Genomic DNA, 26,680 nt, shown 5'->3' on the forward strand with positions numbered 1-26,680 from the left:
TTTTCATAATAAAATGTTGAGAGGAGGAAACATTGTTAAGAATAATATAATGGGAGCCGGCACTATGGCCCAGTAGGTTAATCCTCTTCCTGCTGTGCCGGCATCCCATATGGGCGCCAATTCTAGTCCAGGCTGCTCCACTTCCGATCCAGCTCTCTGCTATGGCCTGGGAAAGCAGTAGAAGATGGCCCAAGCACTTGGGCCCCTGCACCTGCTTGGGAGACCTGGAAGAAGCTCCTGGTCCCCAGCTTTAGACTGGCTCAGATCCAGCCATTGCAGCCATTTGGGGAGTGAACTAGCAGATAGAAGACCTTTGTCTCTCCCTCTCACTGTCTGTAATTCTACTTCTCAAACAAATAAAAAGAAGAATAATATAATGAACATCCACGTAATCCTCACTCAGCCTAAGAAATCAAACCACCTGAATGGATAGTCAATATCCTACTAATTTCCTGGTACTTTTACTATAATGTGCAGATGCTCCTCCTCGTACAATGGCTAGATCCTGATAATCCATCATAAATGGAAAATATCATACATTTTTAAAAAGACTTATTTATTGAAAGGCAGAGTGACAGAGAGATTTTCCATCCCATGGTTCACTCCCCAAGTGGCCACCAACAGCCAGAGCTGGGCCAGGAGCCTGGAACTCCATCCAGATCTCCCAGGTGGGTTCAGGGACCTGAGACTTGGGCCATCTTCCACTGCTTTCCCAGGCGTGTGAACAGGGAGCTGGATCAGAAGCAGAAGCAGAATAGCAGGGACTTGAACCCGTGCTCTGACAAGGGATGCCAGTGTCACAGGTGGTGGCTTAAACCACTGTGCCATAGTACCAAACCCTGAAAATATAATAAGTTGGGAAAATGAATTTACTATGTCCAAACTGCCCAACATAACAGCTTAGCCTAGTCTTCCTTCCGTCTCAGTAGAATACTGGTTCACATAGTAAAGTTCCTTAATCTCACATAGATTTTCACACTATGTGCTTTCTGGGGCTTATCTTGGTCACTCAGCACTCAGGCACCGGAGGCATCCACACTGATGTGTGGCATTCTGACCTGTTCTGTGGTCACTGGATGGGTGCACAAGTGACAGCTGTTGGTGCGTCGATCTGGTGACCGGCATTTTCAAGTGTTCCCAGCTTCCCTTCGTTCTAAGCAGCACTGCTGGGCTCCCTCCTGCCTTGGCTATGTGTCACCTTGCATGCACATGGAAGGTATGCAGTGGTGTGGGGACGGGCACGGCCCCTGGTGGGTCCAACTGTTGGAACTAAGTCATCACGAAGCTGTCTCTCGCCATCTCTTGGTTCTGCTTTGTTCCCTGCTGGCTTCACTCTCAGTGGTGCCTCCACACATGCTGACCCTTATATGCAGTTCTAGGCTCATATCCTGCCAGTAGGCAGACCCAGTGAACAAAAGGCACCCCTTTCTGGAAAGTTCCACCCATAGTCAGTAGATGTGACGGTAAGCTGTGCTCATCCTGAACAAGCCAGACCAGATCTCAGATTGGCCGAACCTCACTCAGGTGCCCCTGCCAATCAGTCTCAGCAAAGCAAAACAGACTAAGTGGGGGGAAGGAATGAGTGATTAAAGAAACACATAAGAGCTCTTCAACACTTTCCATGGAAAAAGGTAATTCCAAGAGGATTCAGGGAAGGCATTTGCTCTAGTGGTTAAGATACCCGCCTCCCACCCTGGAAGAACCTGGGTTTGAATCCTGGCTCTGGCTCCTGCTTCCTGCTAACACAGACCCCCCTCCCCCCTACCAGGAACCAGAGCTGATGGCTCAAGTAGTTGGGTTCCTGCTACCTGGATCGGGTTCTCCCAGCCCCAGTCCCAGCATTGCAGGCATTTGGAGCTAAAGTTGACCCAGTGGATGGGAGTACTCTCTCTCTCTCTCTCTCTCTCGATCTCGATCTCTCAATCTCTCAATCTCTCAAATAAATATATAAGTTTTAAAAAATCAGTTCTAGGGCAATGCAGAGCCCAGGTTTTAACTCTGGTTACTCAATTCGAAATCTGGCTCTACCAATTACCATCTGTGACTAATGAGTACTTTTAGCTGGTTACCTAATCTCTGTGCCTCAAGTTCTCCATCTGGGAAATGGGGTTAACAACAGCACCTACCCTCAGGACCGCTGTAACAACCAAATGAGTCCATCCTCGCCAAGCCCTTGGACCAGTGTTTGGCACATAATAACTGCTCAGCGAGTGTGAGTTATTTCTGTTCTTAGTGACGTGGGCCAAACATGGCAATCATTCAATGGATCCAGAGAGCCTAGAGCCAGAGAAACCACCTAATTTGCATGGAGAGGGCACTGCCCAGTGGCAAGACAAGCGAGCAAGGCCCTGCAGTACAGAGAGAGCAGTGCCATCATGAGCAGGACCTGGATTGTGGGGCTATGTGGGAGGAGCACCCAGGTTCAGCCCCTGGCTCAGGTTTGGGGAGTCAGGGAGCTCAGAGTGGGAGGAAGAGGACACACATAGCCACCCAGGGTGGCAGAACACAGGTGCAGGGACGCAGTTAATCGTCTTTCTTCATTCTAAATTTTAGTTTATTTATTTTATTTGAGAGAGAGAGAGAGAGCAAGCAAGCAAGAGAGAGAGAGCGAGTTAGTTTCTATCCACTGGTTCACTCTGCACATGCCCCCCACAGCCAGGGCTGGGCCAGGCCAACACAGGGAGCTATAGGATCTCCATCCAGGTCTCCCACACCGGGGGCAGGGCACTTGAGCCGTCACCGCTGTGTCTCAGGGTGTGCATTTGTAGGCAGCTGGAACTGGGAAAAGAGCCAGGACTCAAACCCAGGGGCATCCCAAGAAGCATCTTGGCCACTACCCCAACCTCCTGCCCCCGCTTTCCCATTTCTTTCGGGGATATCTGATTATAGCTGCCTGGCCCATCACCTCTTCCCTGTAGGTAGAAATAAATGCCCCTTTCACCACGAAGTTCTAGCCTCACTCTCTAATTTTGTTTTAGGAATCATGTGATCTGGTGGTTCTCAAAGTTGAATCCCCAGACCAGCAGCATCAGAATCACTGGAACGTGTTATCAATTCAAGTTTTTGGGTCCCCAGACAAACCTACTGAAGTGGAAACTCTGGGGAGTAGAACCAGAGCTGATGATTCCCAGGAGACTGGTGCATATTCAAAATGTGAGAGCCCTGGCCTGGTCCCATTCCATCCCTGCAATGAGATTCTGGAAAGTTAGAAGATGCATTTGCCCAGCATCACACATTGGCCATAGTGGGTCTGCTCCAAACCCTGGAAGAAAGACCAGATTCTGGACCACAACAGCCCAGAACAAGGCACCACCTCTGGTAGCAGGAAGAAATGACAAGCTTGCAAGGGGTTAGCTCTGCAAAGCCTTCCCAACTCACTGATTTCTTGGTATCTACTACAGGCCAGGCCCTTTGCCAATATCAGAAATAATGATACAGACCTTGCTGGAAACTCTGAAGAGAAGCACTTTTTCTCTGTTAAAAAAAATGTTGTCCCTGTGGAATGCCTTCAGGCAGGAAACAAATTAGTAATGTGATTCGAGAATCAGCACGCTCCCATTCCATGTCCACAATGGTCAGGGCTGGGCCGGGATCAAGGCCAGGAGCTGGGTAGTCAATCCAGGTTTCCCACGTGGGTTGCAGGGAGCCAATGACTGGAGCCATCACTGCTGACTCCCAGGGTCTGCATTAGCAGGAAGCTGAAGTCGGGAGCCAGAGCTGGGAACTGAACCCAGGCCTCTACTATGGAACACAGAGATCTTAACCACTAGACTACAAGCCAGCTGTTCCCAATTAGGGAAGTTTCAGAAAGCATTTAATATCATATTAATATTCTAATATGAATTCAATGAAAATTTTAATACTGCTATCTGGTAAGGGGTGGTTAACGAGCACACGCACACTGCCGTGGCTGCTGGCCAGTTTCCTCCTGGGGAGTTCCTCTATGCGTGTTTTCTTGGACATGGCTCCCCAGTGGTTTTTCTTCCTCCTTCTCTGATCATTCTCCCCTGGGTTCCTTTCCTTCACGTTTTTAATTTCTTCCATAGCTTTAATCTGCTTCCTTAATTCCGTGGTAAATGCTAAGAGCTTGGGACCGTGGCATCCCAGGGGCTCTCTGTGAGCTTACCCCCTCTCCCTCCCTCAGCCCACGTGCACCCAGAGGGTCTAATAGGGCGTGGCTTTGAAATCCATCTGCAAGGGACTGGCATGGTTGCACAGCGTGTTGAGCCAGCATCCCATATTGCAGTGCCAGTTGGAGTCCCAGCGGCTTCACTTCCGATCCAGCTCCCTGCTAATGCACCTGGGAAGGCTGCAGGACATGGTCCAAGTGCTTGGGCCCCTGCCACCCACATGGGAGACCCAGATGGAGTTCCAGCCTCCTTGCTTCGGTCTGAGTCAGCCCCCGCTGTTGTGGCCATTCGGGGAGTGAACCAGTGAATGGAAGATCTCTTGTTCTGTCTCTCCTTCTCTCTGTGTCACCCTGCCTTCAAGTAAATAAATAAACCTGAAAGAGAAATCCATCTCAACCCTCATTTGCAGGTCCTTTGCTGTTGTTCAGCCTCATCAGTTGGGACCTGGACCACTGAGCCTCCCATTGTCCTCCTGCCTCTGTCTTACTCTCCTCCAATCCTGCAAGTGAGGGGCGCTCTAAGCCCCAGCTCTGACCATGGTTATTACTCCCCACCCTGCTTCAAAGTGTTGATTCCCCAGAGTTCAAAGAATACAACGCATCCTCTGCAGGTCAGCCCCACCTCCACCCCGCTGCCCACCTCTGCTCTCTCCACAACTGCCCATGGACTCTCAACTCTCCAGGCCATGGCTACCTGACAACCCTGCTTACGTGTTAGGATTGGGATCAAGCTTCCCCACCTCTTCATGTAATCATTTCTCTAAAACAAATTGCTCCCACACACCCCAATTATTTAATCACTGGAAAACCACGGAATCCACCCATCCAGGCCAATGCTGGTAGGCACCCTGCTCTGCCAGGGTATTAACCTATTAGCTGCTGGACTGTGAAGAGGTATGGTGGTTCCGAGAGAGGGCACTTAAGGGCTCAGAGCAGCACCTACCTACCAAACAGCACACAAGGACTTCAGTCTTTTAACCTCTGGCCTGACTGCATGCATAAGCCTTGGATCACTCTGTGCCAGATGTTATCCTAAACACTCTCCACCCACTACCTCATCCAGCAGTCACAACGTCATCACAACCATCACCCACCTCCATCGCTATCACCGTTCCCAGCAGAAGCAGCCTTAAGTTCCCATCACCACTGCCACCACCATCATCACATCATTACTCTGTGACTTGCCCAGAAATGTGGGAGCAGTCCCCTCACCAGTGTGCTAAGTCCCCAGACACTGCAGCCTTTTTTTTTTTCTTAAGATTTACTTATTTATTTGAAATACAGCTATAGAGAGAGGTCTTCCATCCACTGGTTCACTCCTCAGTTGGCTGCAACGGCCAGATCTGTGCTGATCCAAAGCCAGGAGTCAGGAGCCTCCTCTGGGTCTCCCATGCAGGTACAGGGGCCCAGGACTTGGGCCATCTTCTACTGCTATCCCAGGCCATAGTAGTGAGCTGTATTGGAAGTGGAGCAGCCAAGACTCGAACCAGCACCCATATGGGATGCCAGAGCTGCAGTCGTCAGCTTTACTTGTTACGCCACAGCGCCTGCCCCATCACTGCAGCCTCTTATCCTGGTGCTGGATCTGCACTTAGTGCAGTTTAATCTACACCTGTAACAACTTGTGTCTATTCTGCTCAAAGGACAGAACCACCTAATACTTCCTGAAGGTTCCCATCACCCACGGAAACATTCCAAGGGACTTCCCTCAGGCCTTTGCAAACCTGATCTACCCACCTGGAGTCCAACTCTGGCAAAACCGGCCTCTCCCGCCTTTCTCCTTTACAGCTGGGTAGCTCACCTGTATCTCCTCCTGACTCCTACCAATTTCCACAGTCCTTTAAGGACAGGATCCTGGTTTTTTTTTTTTTTTTTTTTTTTTTTTTTTTTGACAGGCAGAGTGGACAGTGAGAGAGACAGAGAGAAAGGTCTTCCTTTTGCCATTGATTCACCCTCCAATGGCCGCTGCGGCCGGCACATCGCGCTGATTCGAAGGCAGGAGCCAGGTGTTTCTCCTGGTCTCCCATGCAGGTGCAGGGCCCGAGCACTTGGGCCATCCTCCACTGCACTCCTGGGCCATAGCAGAGAGCTGGCCTGGAAGAGGGGCAACCGGGACAGAATCCAGCACCCCGACCGGGACTAGAACCCGGTGTGCCGGCGCCAAAAGGCGGAGGATTAGCCTATTGAGCCACAGAGCCAGCCTTTTTTTTTTTCCCCCCTGTGCATCTTTAACTCACAAATGCTTAGCAAACTCTCTGGCTACGGTCCCAGTAAATGTTGAATGAGTGAATGAATGGATACACAGAGACTGACCTGTGATTGTTATTTGGGGTAAAGCCCTATCTCCAATTGCCCCATTAATGCATTCCTTTTATTTATCTTCACCACTTATTTATACTGGATTATTTATCTGACACTTGTGAGCGTCCCCTACCATAACATTACATGAGACCCTCAGCACTCCAAGACTGGAGACTGCAGAGACAATGGCAGGAGGAAGGGCAAGAATATGCCCAATGCAATCCCCTGGCCTGTGAAGGAACCAGAATTTCATTTTCTCCCCAAATGGGGGCTTCTGATGCACACTCCCCCAAAACAGGGTGAAAGCAGTTAGCCAAGAGCACGTATCAACTCTTACGATTCAAAATGAAAATAAAGACTGAGAAACAAAGACATTTATTTTGAAATAAAAATGGAGACCTTTAAAGTAAAAGCAGAAACCAACTTAAAGGGCCCATCCTGACCTGGAAACCACTCTGGGAAAACCACGAAGCTCATGACAGAAGTTGTGGTGAGGCCCCCAGCCAACAGGGAGGGTACGATACCGCGTGTGCACTTGGGTCCTGGCCCCCACTGCTCCTGGTGGGGAGAGAAAAGATCTCTTGCATCCTCAGGACCTGAAGCAAGCCAGACACTCCACAGGCCAGTGCACACCTGAACTGGCATCAGTGGATGGCGTGGCCACTTTACAAGTAGAGCCTGGCACTATGGCATAGGTAAAGCCTCCACCAGTTCAAGTCCTGGCTGCTCCACTTCTGATCCAGCTCCCTACTAATGCACCCAGGAAAGCAGCAGAAGGTGGTCCAACTACTCGGGCCCCTTGCTTTCATGTGGGAGACCCAGAAGCTCCTGGCTCTTGGCTTCAGCCTGGCCCAGCCCTGGCCATTGCAGCCATCTTGGGAATGAACAGGGGATGGAAGATTTAAAAAAAATTATTTGAAAGTCAGAGTTACACAAAAATAGAAGGAAAGGGAGAGAGAGAGAGAGAGAGTGAGAGTGAGTGAGTCTTCCATCTGGTTCACTCCCCAATTGGCTGCAATGACTGGAGCTGTGCCGATCCAAAGCCAGGAGCCAGGAGCTTCCTCCAGGTCTCCCACACGGGTGCAGGGGCCCAAGGACTTGGGCCATCTTCTACTGCTTTCCCAGGTCAAAGCAGAGACCTGGATCGGAAGTGGAGCAGCTGGGGCTCGAACCGGCGCCCATATGGGATGCCAGCACTGCAGCTTTACCCACCACGCCAGTGCAGACCCCGGATGGAAGAGTCCTTCTCTCTTCCTCTCTCTCCCCATCTCTCTCTGTACTTTTAGCTTTCAAATAAACAGATCTTAAAAAAAAAAAAAAAAAGTAGGGCCTGGGTTCCAATCTCTGCTCGACCCCTTCTAGGTGAACTTGCAGGATGCTTCTCACCTGCTACCTTTGTGAAAGAGGAACTGGACTGCATATCTCGGGGAGATGAGGAGGAAGCAACACAGGCCGACATGCTGCTCAGCAGGATACCTGGCACACAGTATGCAACAACCAGGTGCTCATTAAACAGCATCGGTCCTGACCAGGCGGTAGCAGGAAGGCGGCCTAGGGAAGTGAGGGAAACAAGGGTGCCTCCGTGTCCCTGGACCGAAGGTTGCCAAGAGGGCCAAGACCTGGTTCTCAATCCTGGCGCTGGTGCCACTCCTTTACATACCACGCCAAACCCTTGGGGGCTGGGCATGGGCACTTTTTGAAAGCTCCCCCAGCAGATTCTAATAGGTAGTCAGGGACAAAAATCCTCTGCTGAGGCCAACAGAGTTGTAGACCAGCAAACCTTAAACCAGTCTGAGTGTCCATGACATTATGCCTCTAGGCCCAAGAGTCAGGTCATTTTGGTTTTAGGATTGAAAAAAAAAAAAATGTTAACATTAAAACCTTACCTTTTATCCAGTCCTGAGTATTGCAAACTGCTTGCTGTGGTTTGGATATGATCTGTCCCCTGAAGTTCAAGTGTTGGATGCTCCGTCCCCCAAGCAGTGGTGTTGGGAGAGGATGTGGAACCTTAGGTTACTGGTGACACTCCCTGGGACGGGAACGTGGGATCCCTGAGCTGTCAAGCCTGAACCCGCCTGGCCTCCCGTTCCCAGATGTGACCTCTCCCTCTCCCGTGCACCCCTGCCATTCATCACGAGGGCCTCCCTGGGGCCGAGCTGAAGCCAGTGCCGTGCATTCGAGCCTCTAGAACTGATGGCTATATAAGCCTTTTGTTGTTGTTGTTTTTAACTTATTTATTTGAAAGGCAGAATTACAGAGAGGCAGAGGCAGAGGCAGAGAGAGAGAGAGAGGGAGGAAGAGAGAGAGGACTTCTGCCCACTGGTTCACTGTCCAGATAGCCACAATGCCTGGAGCTGCGTCAATCTGAAGCCAGGAGCCAGGAGCTTCCTCCAGGTCTCCCATGCAGGTGCAGGGGCCCAAGGACTTGGGCCATCCTCCACTGCCTTCCCAGCCCATAGCACGTATCGAAGTGCAGCAGCCAGGACTAGAACCGGCACCCATAAGGGATGCCAGCACTGCAGGCAACGGCTTTACCCACTACCACAAACCTCTTTTCTTTCTAGTCAGCCTGCCTCGGGTTTTATGTCACAGTAATGACAAACAGACTAAAACGCTAACAAAATACATCCTCATTACTAAATTCTCAGAAAGCAACCACTCTGGAAAAATCATAACAAAGCTCAAGTGTTTATTAAGAATTAAAAATACTGTAAATAAGCCATACAGTTCATTTCACAGTAAACTAAACAAACTGTTTTTTTTTTTCCTTTTCCTTTTCAGTGTTTTTTTTTTTTCTTTTTTCTTTTTGAAGGGCAAGACAGCCATTAAAGAACAATACGGTTCAAAGGGGAAGGACACAGCCAACAACTACAGAATCGCAGTGCACACACCCCACCGGCAGAGGGGCCTGCACTGACAGCACACCTCAACATGGACATCATGTTCAAATACAATGCTCTGGCCTACGTTCTCCAAGCAGACATCCCCTGCCTTGGTGGACAGCTCGCATAATCCACTTCCTGAAAGAACCCAAAATACAGCCCTTTCTGGGATTCTACACCTGGGCACTCCTGGCACCCTTCCTAAGGGCTGCCCCTGTGGGTGGGGACAGAGGGGCGCTGAGGACTGCGCTGGGTGTTGCACTCTCACGTTCAGAACCGTCTGGATTCTTTGCATAGTTACCTTTGAGATCGCTAGGTGAGTCCGCGACGGAAAGGACACCCGTGAGCTGGAGGCACCCCTCAAGCAGCCCCTCCCGACTCAGAGCTGACATCTGAGTTTTAACCAGGTTAAAGTGGAAGACAAGTGAGAGGTGTCTCATGAAAACTCTGGCCAAACATATTAAAAAAAAAAAAAAAAGTGAAATGAAGTTTCCTTAGAGACAATCAGAGAGAAAAGGCCCCTCCCATCCCCCCACGTGTTTAACTTGACATCAGGCGTTTTGAGGTCAGAGTTGACCCGCTTCTGTTACCCCTCAGCTGGAGCCATTATCACTTGTCCAGGATGTCAGGGACATCCCTTCTAAGCACCACCTCCTAGGCGTGGGGCTGGGCCTTCAGGAAACCCCCCAAAAGCAGAAGCAGAAAACTTAAGAAATCAACAGTATGGGGAAATAACTGCAAATAAATTAACTGGGCACAGGAACACAATGCCGTCGTGTTCAGGTGGCATCTACCTGCTCTTTGGGAGGGGACACGAAACTGAGGAAGGCGGCCCTTGGGAGAAAACAACACTTTTTTTTTTTTTTGGTCATGAGAAACTGGACTTAAAATCCGCAGCCTGCACACACAACTCCTTAGATCTTCTCATAGATCTTTTCAACCAGCACAAACAACCTATCCACGTCTTTCCTCAGATCATCCAGCAAGCCCTTGGCCGAGCGCACGTTCAACTCGTTGTCTTCGATTTTGACCGAGTACGCCACCAAGCTGTCCACGGCAGTCCTGAGCATTTTCAAGTCCGACTCCACTTGGCTCACTGAGGATTTCAGGTTGTCGAGAGAAGAAAGTCTGTCCAGGACGTCCTGCGGAGGCAGCGGGGCGGCCTGGGGGCGGTCCTGCCCGAGCAGGGTGTGCACCTGCTCCTGCACCTTCTGGAGCGACTCCAGGGTGCTGGGGAGCTCGCCCATGCTCCTCTTCAGCTCCTCCACATCCGTGTAGAGCGCCAGCTGGGCCTCCCCCAGGCTCCTCACGGTGCTGGCCAGGCCGTCCTTGTCCGCCTCCGGGGAGGCCCCCAGGCCTTCCAGCCGCTGCTGCAGCGCGCCCAGGCGCTGCTCGTGCTCCTGGCTCTTGGACAGGAGCGACTCCAGGCTCTCAGTCTGGTGTGCAGCAGCCACCTGCACGGCGTGGACGCCGTCCTCCACGGTCTGCAGCCTGGAGTCCAGGCCCTGACTCTTCTCCTGGAGCGCTTCCAAGGCACCCGAGCTTCGGAAGCCTCCATCCTCCTCGGGCCGGCGGGCATCGGCCTTGAGCTGCTGCAGCTCCTCCTCGAGCCTCCTCACCTCGTCGGGCAGGTGGGAGACAGACTCCTCAGACTGCAGAAGCTTCTCGGTGAGGGCCTGCAGGGCCAGGCGCTCCTTGTCGGCAGCCTCCTTGAACGCCTGCTGCTCCTGCTTGAGGCTCACCAGCTCCCGGACCTCCGTGTAGACGTCGGCCTCCACGGCCTGCAGGGAGCTCCTCAGGGCCTCCACGTCCCTCTCCCTGGCCTCGGCCGAGGCCTGCATTTCCTTCACCGCTGCCTTCACGGCTTTCAGATCCTGCTTGTACCCCTCGGACTCCTCCAGAGAGGCGACCTTGGCCTTGACGTCGTTGATTTCCTTCTGGCTCCTCTTCTGGACCTCAGTGAAGATGGCGATGTTGTCGTTGATGGACTTGGTGAGCTCCGTGAGCCGCTCCTCCACCGTGTTCTCCAGGGACGAGAAGTCCCGCTCGCGGGCGTCCCGCACCACGTGGATGCCGTCCGAGAGGTCCTTGAGGATCTCGTTCTGCAGCTTCTGCAGGACTTCGCTGATGCGGTTCATCTCGCTCTCCCCTTGCTTCACAGCTTTCTCCGTGACGTCCTGTTTGTGTTGGGAGCTTCTCAGGATAGACTCAAAAGTCCCAAATGTGGCCTGCAGAGACTGCACCTGTAACCAAAACGGACATATTAATTGCTGAGAAGAGCCCATGAGTTCCACATGGCACAGCATTTTTGTGGTTTTTTTTTCACCTTGTTGGCCTCCAGGTTCCTTCTCTTCCAGAACACGGCTTCCTTCACAGAAACATACACAGTCCATGTGTTGTTTTTCCTTTTTTAGTTTTTATTTATTAATTCGAGAAGCAGAGGGTTAGAGGGCGAGTGAACAAGGAGATAGAGCCCACCTCCTGGTTGCTTCTCCAAATGCCCACAATGGCCAGGAGCAAGGGGGTAAGAACTAAAGCCAGGGTCCAGGGACTCAATCTGGTCTCCCCTGTGGGTGAGGAATCTGTTTACCTGAGCCATCACCGCTGCTTCCCAGGATCTGCATTAGCAGGAAGTGGAGTCAGAAGGTGGAGCCAGGAACTGCACCTACGCACTGGGGTGTGCATCTGACAGTGATTAAGTCACCTTCTGGGACACCTGAATCCAACGTCAGAGTGCCCGGGTTTAAGTCCCAGCTCCACTTCCAATCCAGCTTCCAGCTAAGGCACACCCAGGGAGGCAGCAGATGACGGCTCACATAGTTGGGCCCCTGCTACCTTCATGGAACTTACTTACCCAGAGTAAGTTCCAGGCTTCTGGTTTTAGCATGGCCCATCCCTGGATATTGCAGGCATTTGGGGAGTGAAACTGTATATAAAAGCATTTTCTTTCAGAAGAATAAAATAAACAAACTCCAAGTACATGGGAGAGGCTGAACGCCTGTCCCAGTCCATGTGGTTCTGGGGACCAACTGTGAGATCCAGGTGTTCCAGGGATGGTTTATAACACAGTGCTCTCCCTCCAGCCCATCCCACCAGGAACCACTGTTATTAACCTGAGAATAGGCACAGGGCCTAAGATAGGCAACGAGGGTATTACAGGACTTCTATAGGCGTTACTGGGGTGCAGGTGGGAAGGTGGGGCAGCTGGGGGTCTTTTCCCACTGGGATTGCTAACTTTAAGGTGAGGGTGGCTGGGGACTGCTTGGACTAGCACATGAGGAATGCCAATCTAAGAATCAGGCTGGTACAGAGGGAAGCTGACCTGAGAGAGGATGAGATCAAGTTCTGAAGCCATAACCTGCATCCCTGGATACAACTATAACTGAAGGAATCCACTTGGGAACTTTTTAGTTTGTGCCAATCAATTCTCTCTCTCTCTCTCTCTCTCACTCACTCACTCACTCTGCCACTTTGGGCTGGTTTCTAGCCCTTGCAACTCAAAAGAGCCACCCAAATATTCTTGGGGCACATGGATATACTGGGTTAGGAGTCAAGAGGCAGGGGTACAGGTCTCTGCTTACCTCTTCTAGCCACGGAAGCCTGAACGAGTCACTGTCCCACCCCTCCCGCGCCCAGACTGTAAAATGTGAGCAGCGGGTTAGACCTGGTTCAGTGAAGACATCACAATCCTGTCTGACACTCATTTCCTTCCACATAAATTCTATCCTCAACAGGTCTGACCCGGGAACTACCCAAGGGAGTTGGTTTAATACACTTGAGAGGATTATAATATGATTAATACCTGGGCTTTGTCCTAACATGACACAAGCTACCGCCTATAATGCTTTGTTGCCAAAAAATAAATAAATAAATAAAACCAAGAAAAGAAAACAAGGAAAGAGAAAAAGAATGGTCCAACTACCAAGTCCCCAGGTTTAAGCACAGATTCACAGGAAACACACAAGAGATCACACCACAAGCCTGCAACCAACAAATTCTATGCAGTGGGCACTTCTGCAGGACACAGGACCACCATCTTCAGCAAGCAAATGGCACTGTAAACAAGGGGAAGAAAGAAGCTTCTACAGATTAGAAGAATGTAAGATATTTTTCAATCACACATAACACGTGAATCTTACACGGATCCCGATTCAAACAAACTACTGTTAAAAAGACATCTGGGGGCATGAACCCAGGAAACAGGACTGCGGACTGAGTATCAGGTGACACTCTAGAACTGTAGTTAACTTTGTTAGGTGTGGTATGTGTTTTGTTAAAAGAAACAAAGAAAACAGAAGGAAGGAAAGGAATCCTTACTAATCAGAAATAAATCCTCAAATTCTTTGGGGGAACCAATACGTCTGCCCAGGGTTCATTTTAAAATCACTTCCTAGTTCACCACCCTCTGGATCTGCCATGGTGACACGGGCTCATTGGGGGTGCCCAGACCTATGCTGCCAACATTTTTGGAAGCTCTGACCCCCAGGGACCTTCTGGATTCAAGACAGACTGGCCTCTACCTGCACTGTGGCCATGCACACGGCCTGAGCCATTTCCCAATGCCAAGAGCAGCTGGAAAACAAGACCGACCAAGGGGCACTCAGTAAGACAGAGGGCAGAGGGTGTGGAGTCACACTGCTCTACTAGACCCAAAAAGAAAGGGAGGGAGGGGTAGTGGCAGAATGTAACAAAGAATGGCAAGACTGAATTACTGGAACTTGGGTTCATTATCTTGTTGTCTTCGTTTGTTTATGCTTAAATATTACCAGGTTCAAATCTTACTATTGACACTTGCTAGCTGGATGGTCTTGGGCAAGCTACTGAGCCTAACAGCTGCAGGATAGGACAAAAACAATAGACTCACTGGATTATTTCTGTGAGGATTATGTCAGTAAACATGAGGGTACTTCAAAAGTCTGTAGAGGGGCAGGTGCTGTGGTGCAGTGGGTTAAGCAGCCTCTCGGGATGCCCCCATTACATATCAGAGAGCCAGTTTGAGTCCCATCTGCTCCATACTGCCAGTCCAGCACCTGGGAGGCACTAGATGATGGCCCAAGTGGTTGAGTCCCTGCCACTTATGTGAGAGACATGGATGGAGCTCTTGGCTCCAGGCTTTGGCCTGGTCTAGCCCTGGCTATTACTGGCATTTGGAGAGTGAATCAGTGGATGGAAAATCTCTTTGTCTCTCCCCCTCTCTCTGCCACTTTGCCTTTCAAATAAACAAATAAATCTTTGCAGAAAATACAATCAAAACGTAATTCTTTCTTGAAATATGGGAGGTCTTGCAAAACCTCATGTAAATGTGTATTATGAAAGTATTATGCATGGATTTCAAAAACTTTTGTAGCCCAATAAACTTTTTTAAAAATGTATTTATTTATTTGAAAGTCAGAGTTAGAGATCTTCCATCTGCTGGTTCACTCCTTAGATGGCCACAATGGCCAGGACTGGGCCAGAGCAAAGCCAGGAGCTTCCTTCAAGTCTCTCAAGTGGATGACAAGGACCCAAACACTTGGGCCATCTTCCGCTGCTTTTCCCAGGCTGTTAGCAGTAGAGCAGCTGGGAGTTGAACCGGCACCCATATGGGATCCCGGCATCACAGGCGGAGGCTTTACCTGCTATGCCACAATGCCAGCCCCCAAAATAAATTCCTTTTAATTCCATTTCTCATAAACTTTCCGAAATATGATTGTACATGTAAAGTTCCTGAACCAGGCCTAAGGCACAGTGAGTGCATTGCAGCCACTGCCTTCATTCCTGCTTAATCTTTATTCTGGAGCATCAGAGCCTGCAGATTGCTAGCACCATCCTCAGACCCATGCTGAAGAGCAAGGGAATAAACCGTAAATAAACACCACAGGAAGGAGAGCAGGACTCCTGGGCTCTAGCTCCAGGCCACCCATCAATCACCAGCTCCGTGAGCACAAAGAAGTCCCACCTGCTCCCCAACTCCCAGGTCTCTCAAGTGCAGCTCAGTCTGTGACCTGAAGACAAATGGGACTAAGGCTCTCAGGGACTCCAGAACAATGACGGTGCCCCTGCCTAGCCACATACAACCCACGTCATAAAGACACCCCGAGAAGGCACCTCTGGAACCAAGCGATGAAACCACTCAGCCTGCCTCTTCTCAGCCAGCACCCAGCACCCAGCCCAGAGGTGTGGGCAGGTGAACACAGTCCCTGCGGCGTGCCAGGCGTTCATCCTGCAGTTTCTGAATGAACCACAGAATGAATGAGTTCAGAGGTTAGCCTGGTAAACACTGAGCTGGTTCATTCCCCCTTTGATTCCTGTCACCCCTAACCTGGGTAGGAACTTTACAAATGGCCAGGAAAGGGATTAGGTCAGAAATCAGGGATAACATCAAACCAACCAACCCCTTACATTACACAAAGGCCAGTGTCCCCCGACTTGAGGGCACTGTGAGTTGTTCAGGTACAAGGGACTCATTACAATCGATATGAAATTGGGTGTATTTGTCCCCCAACATATGTAGGATGCCCACTAAAAGACGGGCACTGGGCAAGATGCCAGGAATAACACAATGGCTGGGAGAGGCTCCCTGCTCTCACGGAGCTCACAGCTAGCTGGGGCAGTGGTGAGGGTATGGGTGTTAGCAATGGCTGACATTCAAAGGGACACCTTCTAGGTACCAACAATTCTGCAAAGCACTTCAAAGACAGCACCTCATTACAGCCTCACCTTCATCTCAGGTTGGCAGCTTCCTCTCATCTCCATTTTTTTTTTTAAAGATTTACTTATTTATTTGAAAGTCAGAGTTACACAGAGAGAGAAGAGGCAGAGAGAGAGAGCGGTCTTCCATCCGATGGTTCACTCCCCAATTGGCAGCAACGGCCGGAGCTGCGCGAATCTGAACCTGGGAGCCAGGAGCTTCTTCCAGGTCTCACACGCGGGTGCCTTGGGTCATCTTCTACTGCTTTCCCAGGCCATTGCAGAGAGCTGGATCGGAAGTGGAGCAGCCAGGCCTCAAACTGGCGCCCATATGGGATGCTGGCACTTCAAGCCAGGGTGTTAACCCGCTGCGCCACAGCGCTGGCCCCTGATCTCCATTTTATAAATGAGGAGCCTGGGGGCAGGGCTGGCGCTGTGGCACAGCACGTTAAAGCCCCAGTCTGCAGCGCCTGCATCCCATATGAGCACCAGTTCAAGTTCCGGCTGTTCCTCTTCTGATCCAGCTCTCTGCTATGGCCTGAGAAAGCAGAAGATGGCCCAAGTCCTTGGGCCCCTGTACCCGCACGGGAGACCCGAAGAAGCTCCTGGAACCTGGCTTTGGATCAGTTCAGCTCTGGCCGTTGCGGTCATTTGGGGGAGTGAACCAGTGGATGGGAGACCTCTCTTTCTGGCTCTACCCCTCCCTGTAATTCTGTCTTTCAAATAAATAATTCTTAAAAAAAAAAAAGATTAAAAAAAAATGAGGAACCTGGTAAGTGGTGGAATTGAGCATCAGGATGCCAGAATGGTTGGCTTCACAATGTGAGCGCTAACCCTGTGATATGCACAGCCAGCGGCGTGTCCAAGGTTCACTGAGTGCCTGGAAGTGAGGCGGCCAACACCCACTGCCCTGCCTCCTTGTCCAGGGAACTACGGCAAGAAAGCAAAGAAATCCCACCGTAGAACTCACTGGTCCACAAAAGCCAACAGTCTCAATGAACTGTCCCCATCAGAACTGAACCTACAACCACTGGATGCCACCCTGGGTTTGCCAGGAAAAACTGGCTCTCCAGAGCGCCCAGAGCTAAACCTCCAGCATCTTCTGAAGCCCTGGATCGACGAACCGACGCCTGATGAACTCCTGGGTAAGGACAAGCCGGCCTCCCTGCCTGTGCATTTAAGTGACTTTGGCCGTTTTCTAGGACCAAAGGCATCTGGGGGCAGGCACTGTGGTACAGAGGGCTAAGCCTCTGCTTGCACGCTCGCATCTCCCATAGGAGTTCTGCACTGGAGTCCCACCTCAGCTTCCAATCAAGCTTCCTGCTAATGCATCCTGGGACGCAACGGATGACAGCTCAAGCACCCGGGCCCCTGCCCCCTGTGTGGAGTCCTAGAGCCTGGTTTCAGCCTAGTGTGGACGTTTCGGGAGTGGACCAGTGAATGGAAGATTTCTCTCTCTCTCTCTCTCTCTCTCTCTCTCTCTCCCCCCTCCCCCCCCCCCATCCTTTGAACAAATTTCAAAAAGAAACAAAACTTCTTTAAAAAAAAGTGTGGAAAACAAGAGAGACCAGGCACACGCCCTACTCTAACTTCAGCCCCAGAGGCACCAGCTGGGATCTGTGTATGACCCCCGGAATAGAAGCAACACGCAGCTCGCCTCAGCCCCCTCACCTGTGGAATGCTGCTAGGAAGTGGGACCTGCTTCGGGGGTGGCTGGGAAGACTGAAATGAGGGCTATGAAGCACATGACAGAACGCCTGGCCACAGGGAACCTGACTATGAATACTACTACCGAGTAATTTCTCTGCTAAGAACCAAATCCCACCCCACCCCCATCAAGTCCAGAGATGCAAAACGGTTCAAACCTGGGTTTCGGACAAACAACCAGGACTGGCCCTTCCATGCACAATACCCATACTGCTCACCCCAAAGATGTGACGGAAGTGGCCGCACACTGCAGCAAACCCCAACGCTGTTCTGGGCACATTCTTAAGACAACAGAACAAATACTCTCTGAGCACCTACTAGGTTCAGGCTGGGAGAGAGAATGAAGTCAATGGCAGAGTGGTTAACAGCTCCAGGACTTAGACTGCAGCTTGAAGTCTAGCCCCAACACAGATGAGCTCGGTAACCACAGGTACCTGGCTTCATCTTCCTTGTCTACAAAAGGCCAAGCAATACTGATTATCTCTTGGAGCTATGGTCAGAGTCCAAAGAGATGCACAGCTGTGTGTTTAGCACAATGCCTGGCGCATGGTAAATCTGAGGCGGTAAGTAGCAGCTTGATTATATTACTAAATTAAAACAAAGGTAGCTAGGGGCCAGCATTGTGGCACAGCAGGTTAAGCCACCGCTTGCCACACTGGCATCCGTACCAGCAGGCAGGTCTGAGTCCTGGAGGTTCTGCTTCTGATCCAGCTCCCTGCTAATGCACCTGGGAAGGCAGTGGAAGGTGGCCCAAGTGCGTGGGTCCCTGCCACTTCGGCAGGAGACCCTAACGGAGTTCCAGGCTCCTGGCTTCGGCCTGGCTCAGTCGTGGCCTGCGGCCATTTGGAGAATGAACCAGTCAGTGGATGGCAGACCTTTCCCTCTGTGTCTCTCCCTCTCTCTGCCACACAGCCTTTCCATTAAATCTTTTTAAAAAATTATTGTTAAAAAAGAAAGGAAAAGAAAAGTAGTGGCTATTTCAACAGCGCTAGAGCCCTGAGGACTCCTGACATCGTGTGGACAGGAAACTCAGCCGTGATGGTTCTTTCTGGTGACAACAGGAAAGGAAGGAGTGAGGGAGAGACACCCATGATTTGAAAAAACAACAAAAAAGCCTCATTTTTTCAACCTGAATTCAAGACCCTCTCCCATTCTGGCCTCACTTCCAATCTCCCCTCTCACCATTTGCTAAGTGTTGCCCTGCACAGGCAAGGTAGCCATCCCCCACTCCTCAGATCTGACCAAGACAGCGCCCCCGCCTGTGTGCCCTCCACTCCTTCTCTCGTCATTGTCGACACGGGCTGATGGCCAACTAAGTGGCTGGCACAGTCCTGGCCACCAGGACACAGGCCAGAGGACCTGCCACACCCTCCCTCTCCTGAGCCTGCTCAATGGACACCTACGTCTTAGCCGCTTCCCAAACACGATTTGTGACTTTTGTTCCTTTGCACTCTCCACCGGGCCTACACGGAGCCATATGACTATCAGATGTCAATAAATATTATGAGTGATTAGTATCTGGGTGGGTGAACCAAGGGAAAACACAGAAGCTAGTGATTGCCACTCCAGCAGTATGTCTGTTTTTTTAAGGATGAGCTGACATTCACGATTAGGCAAAGCAGCACTGCCTACCGAATTCCCCTAGAAAAGTCACCTCCCTTCGCCGGCAGCATTTAGCAGGCTGACTCATGCCAGTTGCTCCGCCAGTCTGAAGAGGAAACTCCTAGTGTTGCACACTCAACGAAAGTAGAGAAACTTGGCAGGACAGGCAGCACGCCGGGAGAAGGACGTAGTGGTTCCGGCCTCAGAAGTGGCGGGACTTTTTGTCTCACTACTGCAACCAACTTCCATGGAGCAAGGACGCCAGTGGGTGCCAGAGGACAGGGAATGACACCGAAGGGGCCCACCTGGTCTAGGGAAAACACAAGGGCCAAAGCCGAGCAGCTGTGCCCTGGGAGCTGGGTCCATCTGCGGGCCAAACCGACCCCTCTAGACCCTACACAGACACAACAGTGCCCAGACGCTCTCACGCGGGCTGGGGTCTTTATCAAGTCACTTCTCTCTCTAACCCTCAGTTTTCCTGCTCTGGAAAATGGGGTCCAAACAGTCAGTGCTCGGTGCGCCCCAAGGCTGCCCCAAGGATCCGGTCCTGTGTGAGCATGGCCTCTCATCACCGTACAGAAGTGTCTAAAAGAATTATTCACCAGCATGGCCCGATATTTTTGGCTTCCTTTTCCTCCAAAGCCGAGGCAGGGCTGCTCCCGAGGCCCACAGCGACTCGCCGGTGCAAAAAGGCCACCCGAGGGCAAGGGACGCTTCCCCCGCGCTTGGCCAACCCCAGCCTTCGCTGCCCTTGGCTCGGCTCGCTCGGCTGGCGCCCGCTGGCAACCCTAAGGCGCGGCCTGGCCCCAGCATTCCAGGGATGCGCTGGCTTCCCTTCCAGCCTCCTTTCCGGGGCCTCATCCAACAGGAATGGGCTCCCCGAGCCTGCCGGCTCCCTTCCAGGTCACCGCTTACGGCCTGTGACAGGCCCTCGGCCCACCCGTCCGAGGCAGGCCCGGCCTCACCATCCCGGCCAACGTCCTCCGCGGCCATTAACAAAGGGGGTTTGGGGTCGGCCTGGGATGCCGGGGGCGGAGCAGGGAGTGGGGGGACCCGGAGCCGGCCGGGTGGACACTGGGGGGGAGGCGGGCTGCCGGTTCCCCGGGCGCGCGCGGAGGGACTCACCTTCTGCTCGACGCCCTGCAAGCCCTGGCCCAGCTCCTCCCTTTGCCGGGAGAAGTCCTGGTGGCTGCGCCGGACCTGCTGGACCTCCTCCAGGACGTGGTGGACACACCAGCCCGAGAAGGCAGTCGCCGCCACCAGGGCGAGGTAGAAGAGAAAGTTGAGCGCCCGGCCGAGCCGGCGCGAGCAGGACGCCGAGGACGAGGCGGCGGCGGCGGCGGCGGCCGCGGAGGAGGAAGATCGGCCGCCGCCGCCGCGGTGGCCGCCCTTGCCGTGCGCCTGGTTCTGCGGATGCTGCGGCGGGTGCTGCTGCTGCGGCTGCGGCGCGGGCGGCGGCGGCTGCTGCGGCGCCGGCGGCGGCTTCTTCGCCACGTCATCCGCGCCGCCCGACGGGTGGGCGCCCTTCTCCGAGGGGCTCGCGGCGCCGTGGCCGCCCTTGGAGCCCCTTTGTTTGGCCGAGGGCATGGCGGCGCGTCGGCGGCTCAGGCCGCGGACTGGGGAGGCGAGCGAGCGGGGGGTGCGCGCGGCTCGGGCTCCCCGGGGCTGGGCGAGCGGCACGCGGGCGCTGCTGGCGTCGGCGCGGCGAGAGAGAGAGAGAGAGAGGGAGCGAGCGGCGGCCGAAGAGGGAGGCCGGCCGAGGAGCGCGGAGGAGGGGGCCTGCCGCCGCCGCGGCGCCGACCCCGCCTCCCGGGAAAGGGAAGCGGAGCGAGCCGAGCCGGGAGAGCCTGCCACGCACGCCGGCCCGCCAGGGGCCCCTCCCCCGCCGCCACGACCCCACCGCGGGAGGGCCGGCCGGGGCGGGGCGGCGGAGGCGGAGGCGGCCGGGCGCGCGCTGCGGGGGCCGGCCTGGGGCCTCGGCGGGGTCTGCGCAGAGGTGGCCGCGGTGGGGGGGGAGGGGGCGTTCTACGGAGGCCGGGGGCGGCTGCCGAGGTGGCCGGGCGGAGGGGCTGGGTCGCCCGCGGTGGGGACTCCGGGGCGGGAGGGGACGCGGGGGTGGCCAGGGGGCGCCGCAGGGCCACGATCCGGGGACGACCCTGTGCGGGGGGCCAAGTGCGAGCCGCCCGCGCAAGTGCGAGACCTGCGCGCGCGGCGCGGGAGGGACGGGGGCGCCCGAGGAGCCCTGCCGCCACTCGGGGTAAGAGTTAGGGGCGGGAACCCCGCGGCCGAGCCTTCCTGCGGGGGAGCTGGGACTTGCCCCCCCACCCCACCTCGCGCCACCGCCCCTGGAGCCCGCCTCGGGGCCGGCCCTTGTCCTGTTCCTTGGGTTTGAAAGGCCAGTCGACTAGAGTGAGACGCATGTTTGGGAAGAGTTAGCCAAGATCCTTGGCCTGTACAAGTCTGCTCAAGGGAACGCGTTGATTGAGCTTGGCGGAGGCAGTCTGCTCTCTGTCCCCAAGCCCACCAGGCTCTCCTCCCTTCGGGGGTTCACACGGTCTGTCCGCAGCTCTCCTCCGAAGGGCTCTGGGCTGGGTGCTGGAAGCCCGCGTGCAGACCAGAGCTGTCACCCTTGCTTTTGCAGAAGGAAACCGAATAATGCTAGGCTCTGTGCAAGCTCCGTGAGGTAGGGATCCGTTTTTTCCCCCATTTTATAGGAAGGAAGGGGACGGAAACCGCGCCCCAAGGGAGGGAAGGGCTCAAGGACACACTTCTTCCCTAGCCCGTGCCCTGTAATCACTTCAGAGTGGGAGGAAGCTGGGGGCCCTGGGAAGTGAAGCAAGTTGCTCACTGCGCAGGGACAGAGGCAGTTGCGTGATGCTTTTCCGCTCTCGCTGGGGTCTGGTGTGTGCCTAGCAGTGTGCTGTGGGAGTGCTGTTTGTTCTGCCTCCCGGCCTGTGATTTGTTTATTTGTTTTTGAAAGGCAGAGACAGATCTTTCATCTGCTGGCTCAACTCCCCCAAAGGCCCACCACAGCCAGGGCTGGGCCATGCCGAAGCCAGGAACCTAGAACTCCATCCGGGCCTCCCCCATGAGTGGCAGGGACCTCCCAAGTACAGCCATCACCTGCTGCCTCCCAGGGTGTGCATTAGCAGGAATCTGGAGAGAGAAGTGAATGGCAAATGTACACACACACACACACTGTTTTTGTTAATTTCCTGCCCTTAAATCCTAGCTTAAAGTTGCTTCTTAATGCTTGCCTTTTTTTTTTTTTTTTTTTTTTGACAGGCAGAGTGGACAGTGAGAGAGAGAGACAGAGAGAAAGGTCTTCCTTTTGCCGTTGGTTCACCCTCCAATGGCCGCCGCGGCCAGCGCGCTGCGGCTGGTGCATCCCGCTGATCTGATGGCAGGAGCCAGGTACTTATCCTGGTCTCCCATGTGGGTGCAGGGCCCAAGCACTTGGGCCATCCTCCACTGCACCCCCGGGCCACAGCAGAGAGCTGGCCTGGAAGAGGGGCAACCGGGACAGGATCCGGCGCCCCGACTGGGACTAGAACCCGGTGTGCCGGCGTCGCAAGGCGGAGGATTAGCCTAGTGAGCCACAGCGTCGACCCAATGCTTGCCTTCTAATACCAACTGATAACTCTTGTAGAACTCAGCAAATAATTGCAACAGGGAGTATTGTATTTAATGCTTAGTTCGACATAGCCAAGCTTTATTGAGGGCCCACTGTGCACAAGACATGTGTCTATAAATTATCAGGCTCTCTCCACCTTGTAGTCAGGAGGCAACCATTGTTGATATTCTGTATATCTCACCTTGAAAGTGCTTTTTTAAATGGTCCGGTGACTGAATGGACTATGTGTGCTGCCTCTTAGGGAGCCTCTGCATTATACTTGGAAAAATATGCAGAAATGTGTTAAGGGCTCTAATTGAGAAATAAAAATGTGAAGAGAACTTGGAAAGCAAACCACTGGTCTGTGTTAAAGTCCTCCTGGGACAGGAAAACCTTAAGCAATGCCTCACAGCCCGGATTTGCATAGGAGGGCAGGGAGGACATTTCTGTGGCAGAAATGGGGTGAGCCCAGGCCACCTGACTGATAGGAGGAGGTGAAAACGCTGCTGACCGCCAGGCAAGAGAGGAGCTGGGTGATGGCCGTGAGACCAGACTGCAGAGGGCCACAGAAGCCAGCCCAGCAGACCGAAGAGTCGCTGTTGCTGAGGGAGGCAGTGAATTATAGTAGGTTTTACACTGGAAATGCACTCAGCCACCCCAGGCCCAGGAACATCAGCTAAATACCAGGAGCTGCAGCAGGAGTCCCTTGGCTCAGCAGGGTTCACTGGACTCTGCCCTACCAGGCTGAGAGAGAGCCAATAACAGACTTAACATGTCAGAAGGTGTGCAGAAGAACTGTGCTTAAGAGCTGTCCAGCTAAGTTTGGGTTGTGTTTACAATCTCCAGGGCACAAAAAGAGATCACGCTTCAAGCAGCCTGCCCTGGGACAGAGGCAGGAATGAGAACGTCCCAAGTGGCTGCCTGGGGCCCGGCCAGGCTCTGGCCTGGGACACGGGCACTCTGCTTTCTGAGCCATAGCTCTGCCACCCAACACTGTGACCTTAAAACATGTACATGGGACCTCAGGGTCGCCCCTGCCTGAACTGCATCTGAGACCTTTCTGTATTCATTTGTTCTTTAGAGAAAACAGGTGTTTAAATGGTATCAGTAGTTCAGTGAGAGTTAGATTTCTTACAGTCAGTTTAGACGAGAGCGGAGTAGAAGGTTTCTCAGCTTTTAGCCTCTGCTGAGCACTGGGAGAACAATGGGGAGGGGGTGTTACTGGTTCCAGTGTTGCCTTGTCACCCTTTTCCTCTGGAAGGCAGTCCGCATAATGATCAAGACACAGGCTCTGAACAGCTGCCCGATAGACTGCAGAGTGTGACCCCCCTGAACCTCGGTGTCTTCCTCGATACGATGGGAGTACTAAGGACAGCCGCGCTGAGTTGTTGCGGAGATGAGAGGCGCCATATGCTTCTGGGTGCGTGGCACGGCTCGGGGAATACAGAGCAGCTCACACGACTTAGAGAGGCACTGAGGAGAAGCAGAGCCTCACAGAGCTTCTGTGTCCAGATTTCAACGATTTCCTTTCATCATTATTTCTTAGAGCTGCCAGCACCATATGTGGCTTACAAACCACAGGCTGTGATGTGTTTTAACTTAAAAAAAAAAAAAAAGGCAGTGTTTTCCTCTGAAGTGTGGCTGTTTGGTTACGCCCAGAGCTGGGAGTTGGCAAGCAACTGGGGAAGTGCATCTTCTACCTCAGAGGCACCACCGGCTCTTCTTGGAGATTTCCATCCTCTGAGTCGGCACAGCATGTGTCTGGAGAGCTCCCCTTCTCCTTTGCTTCCTCATTTCGTCTCTACCCCTTTTCCTCCTCTGCCCCGGATGGCCAGGGACGTGGATGAAAAAGTAGAAGAGCTGGAGACATCCCTTCTCACATCCAGCTTGTGCGGAGTGACCTCCAAACCCCCTCGGGCCCTATGGACACTATGGACCATGAACTATAAAGTCAAGCTCCGTCAGCCCGCACCCCTCCTGCTTTTCCATGTGCTTAAATGGAAAACTCCCGTTCATGTTGGGTGCCCTTTGTCTATCCCACGTGGGCAAGGCCCCCCCAAGGCCAACATGTAAGCCTGAATGCCCTGCTAACTGGCTGTGCCAGGGGTGGGGGCATGCTGCAGCCCTGAGCTTGGGGGAGCCAGAGGCAAGCTTCAGACCAGAAGCTGGAGCGCCTCCTGACCGTGGGATGGAGCACGTGAGTCTTAGTCTGTTTGCAGTGGCTCGAACAGACTGGGTCAATTACAGACTATCAGAATTTCTTTGGCTTGTGGCTCTGAAGGTTGGGAAGTCCACGATGGAGGGCTGTGCCTCTGTGTTGCGTCAAAACCCTGCAGAAGGGCAGACATGTGACAGAGGAAAAGCAGGCAGAACTCGCCCTCTCTGGATCACTAACCCACTCCCAACAGAATGGCCTGAATCCCTTCATGTCCCACCTCCTGACGCTGTTAGAATGGTTGAGAAATTTCAACATGTGATTTGGAAGGGACATTCAGACCAGAGCAGCAACGTGACATTTGATGGGGGATAATTTGATAACTGCTTTCCATATAAACACCTGCCAGCTTGTTTTTGCATCCCATATGAGGGTACCTCAAAAGATTCGTGGAAAATGGAATGAAAGATAAGTTTGCTTTGGGACAAACCCATTTTGAACTCTGCTTAAAATTTCATGCAAAATGTGCATATTATGTAAAAAAAAAATCTATGCGTGGATTGCAAAATATATTTTGCACCAAAATCAAACTTAGCTTTTTAATTTGATTTTCCATGAACTTTTTTTCAAACGCCCTTGTATGTGCGCAGCAGCACTGCTGGCCTGTTGAGGTAAGGCATGGCGAGGCCTTGGGGGGACATGAAGGAAGTCAGTGATGGACATTAGACAGGCCTAGTGTTTGCTGCTTACCTATGTAAAGCAATATTGCGTGTCGATGCTGCTTCGTCTTCTTACTACGTGGTCTAATCTGACCTTCCAGCCTCCTGAACGTGTGGTTAACACATCCGTATCATAAGGTGGTATCAGATGATAATGCCCTTGAAAGTATTTTTTAAACTATAAGATTTTAAACAGTTGTTTTCTTGTATCCCTCCCAAAGGGGCACAATTTGGTGCTAAACACACAGTGAAGTCTCACCAACTGATAATAAGCACAAAGTAAAGTCTTAAGAAAATATTGAGGGGCCAGCGCTGTGGCATAGCAGGTAAAGCCGCCACCTGTGGTGCCAGCATCCCATATGGGTCCCGGCTGCTCCAATTCTGATCCAGCTCTCTGCTACGGACTGGGAAAGCAGTGGAAGATGGCCTGGGTGCTTGGGCTTCTGCACCTGCATTGGAGACCCAGAAGAAGCTCCTGGCTCCTGGCTTTGGGTAGGCTCAGCTCTGGACATTGTGGCCATCTGGGGAGCGAACCAGCAAATGGAAGACCTCTCTCTCTTTCTCTGCCTCTGCCTCTCTGAATCTGCCTTTCAAATGAGTACATCTTTTTTAAAAAAGAATCTAATGAAATCAATAGCTAGTATTTGCTGTTTCTTTATTGTGTACAGACACTGCCCTATGAATTCTACATGTATTAGCTTTCAGACTTCACAGCAACCCTATAAAGAACTGACTCTTCTTATTCCCATCTTACAGGTGAGAAAACAGAGCATGGAACAGCTAAATAATCTGCCCTGAGCACCCCAGCAGTCAGTAAGTGATACAGCCGTGATCTGAACCAGGGAGACTGACTCCAGAGCCCATACTGTTCACCACCATTCAGTTGCCTACAATCCTAACAGG

General features: G+C 52.7%; 1 protein-coding gene across 1 annotated transcript; it reads right to left on the reverse strand.

Annotated features, from left to right (window-relative positions):
* Positions 1-9,099: 9,099 nt before the first annotated feature.
* On the reverse strand, positions 9,100-21,183 carry CKAP4 (cytoskeleton associated protein 4). The gene is made up of 2 exons (XM_002711443.6): positions 20,416-21,183; positions 9,100-11,555 (listed from the first exon to the last, which is right to left on the reverse strand). Exons 1-2 carry the CDS (start codon positions 20,875-20,877, stop codon positions 10,227-10,229), a joined length of 1,791 nt encoding a protein of 596 aa, XP_002711489.6. The 5' UTR covers positions 20,878-21,183; the 3' UTR covers positions 9,100-10,226.
* Positions 21,184-26,680: the final 5,497 nt, after the last annotated feature.

The sequence above is a fragment of the Oryctolagus cuniculus genome, chromosome 11, assembly GCF_051225735.1.
Source record: "Oryctolagus cuniculus isolate XC-2025 breed Fujian yellow rabbit chromosome 11, ASM5122573v1, whole genome shotgun sequence".
NCBI classification, from domain to species: domain Eukaryota; kingdom Metazoa; phylum Chordata; class Mammalia; order Lagomorpha; family Leporidae; genus Oryctolagus; species Oryctolagus cuniculus.

Coding starts and splice junctions, on each gene's coding strand:
- CKAP4 (XM_002711443.6), bottom strand. CDS start 20,877: ATGCCCTCGGCCAAACAAAGGGGCTCCAAGGGCGGCCACGGCGCCGCG. Junction 11,556..20,415: donor TGCAGGGCGTCGAGCAGAAG/GTGAGTCCCTCC, acceptor TTTTGGTTACAG/GTGCAGTCTCTGCAGGCCAC.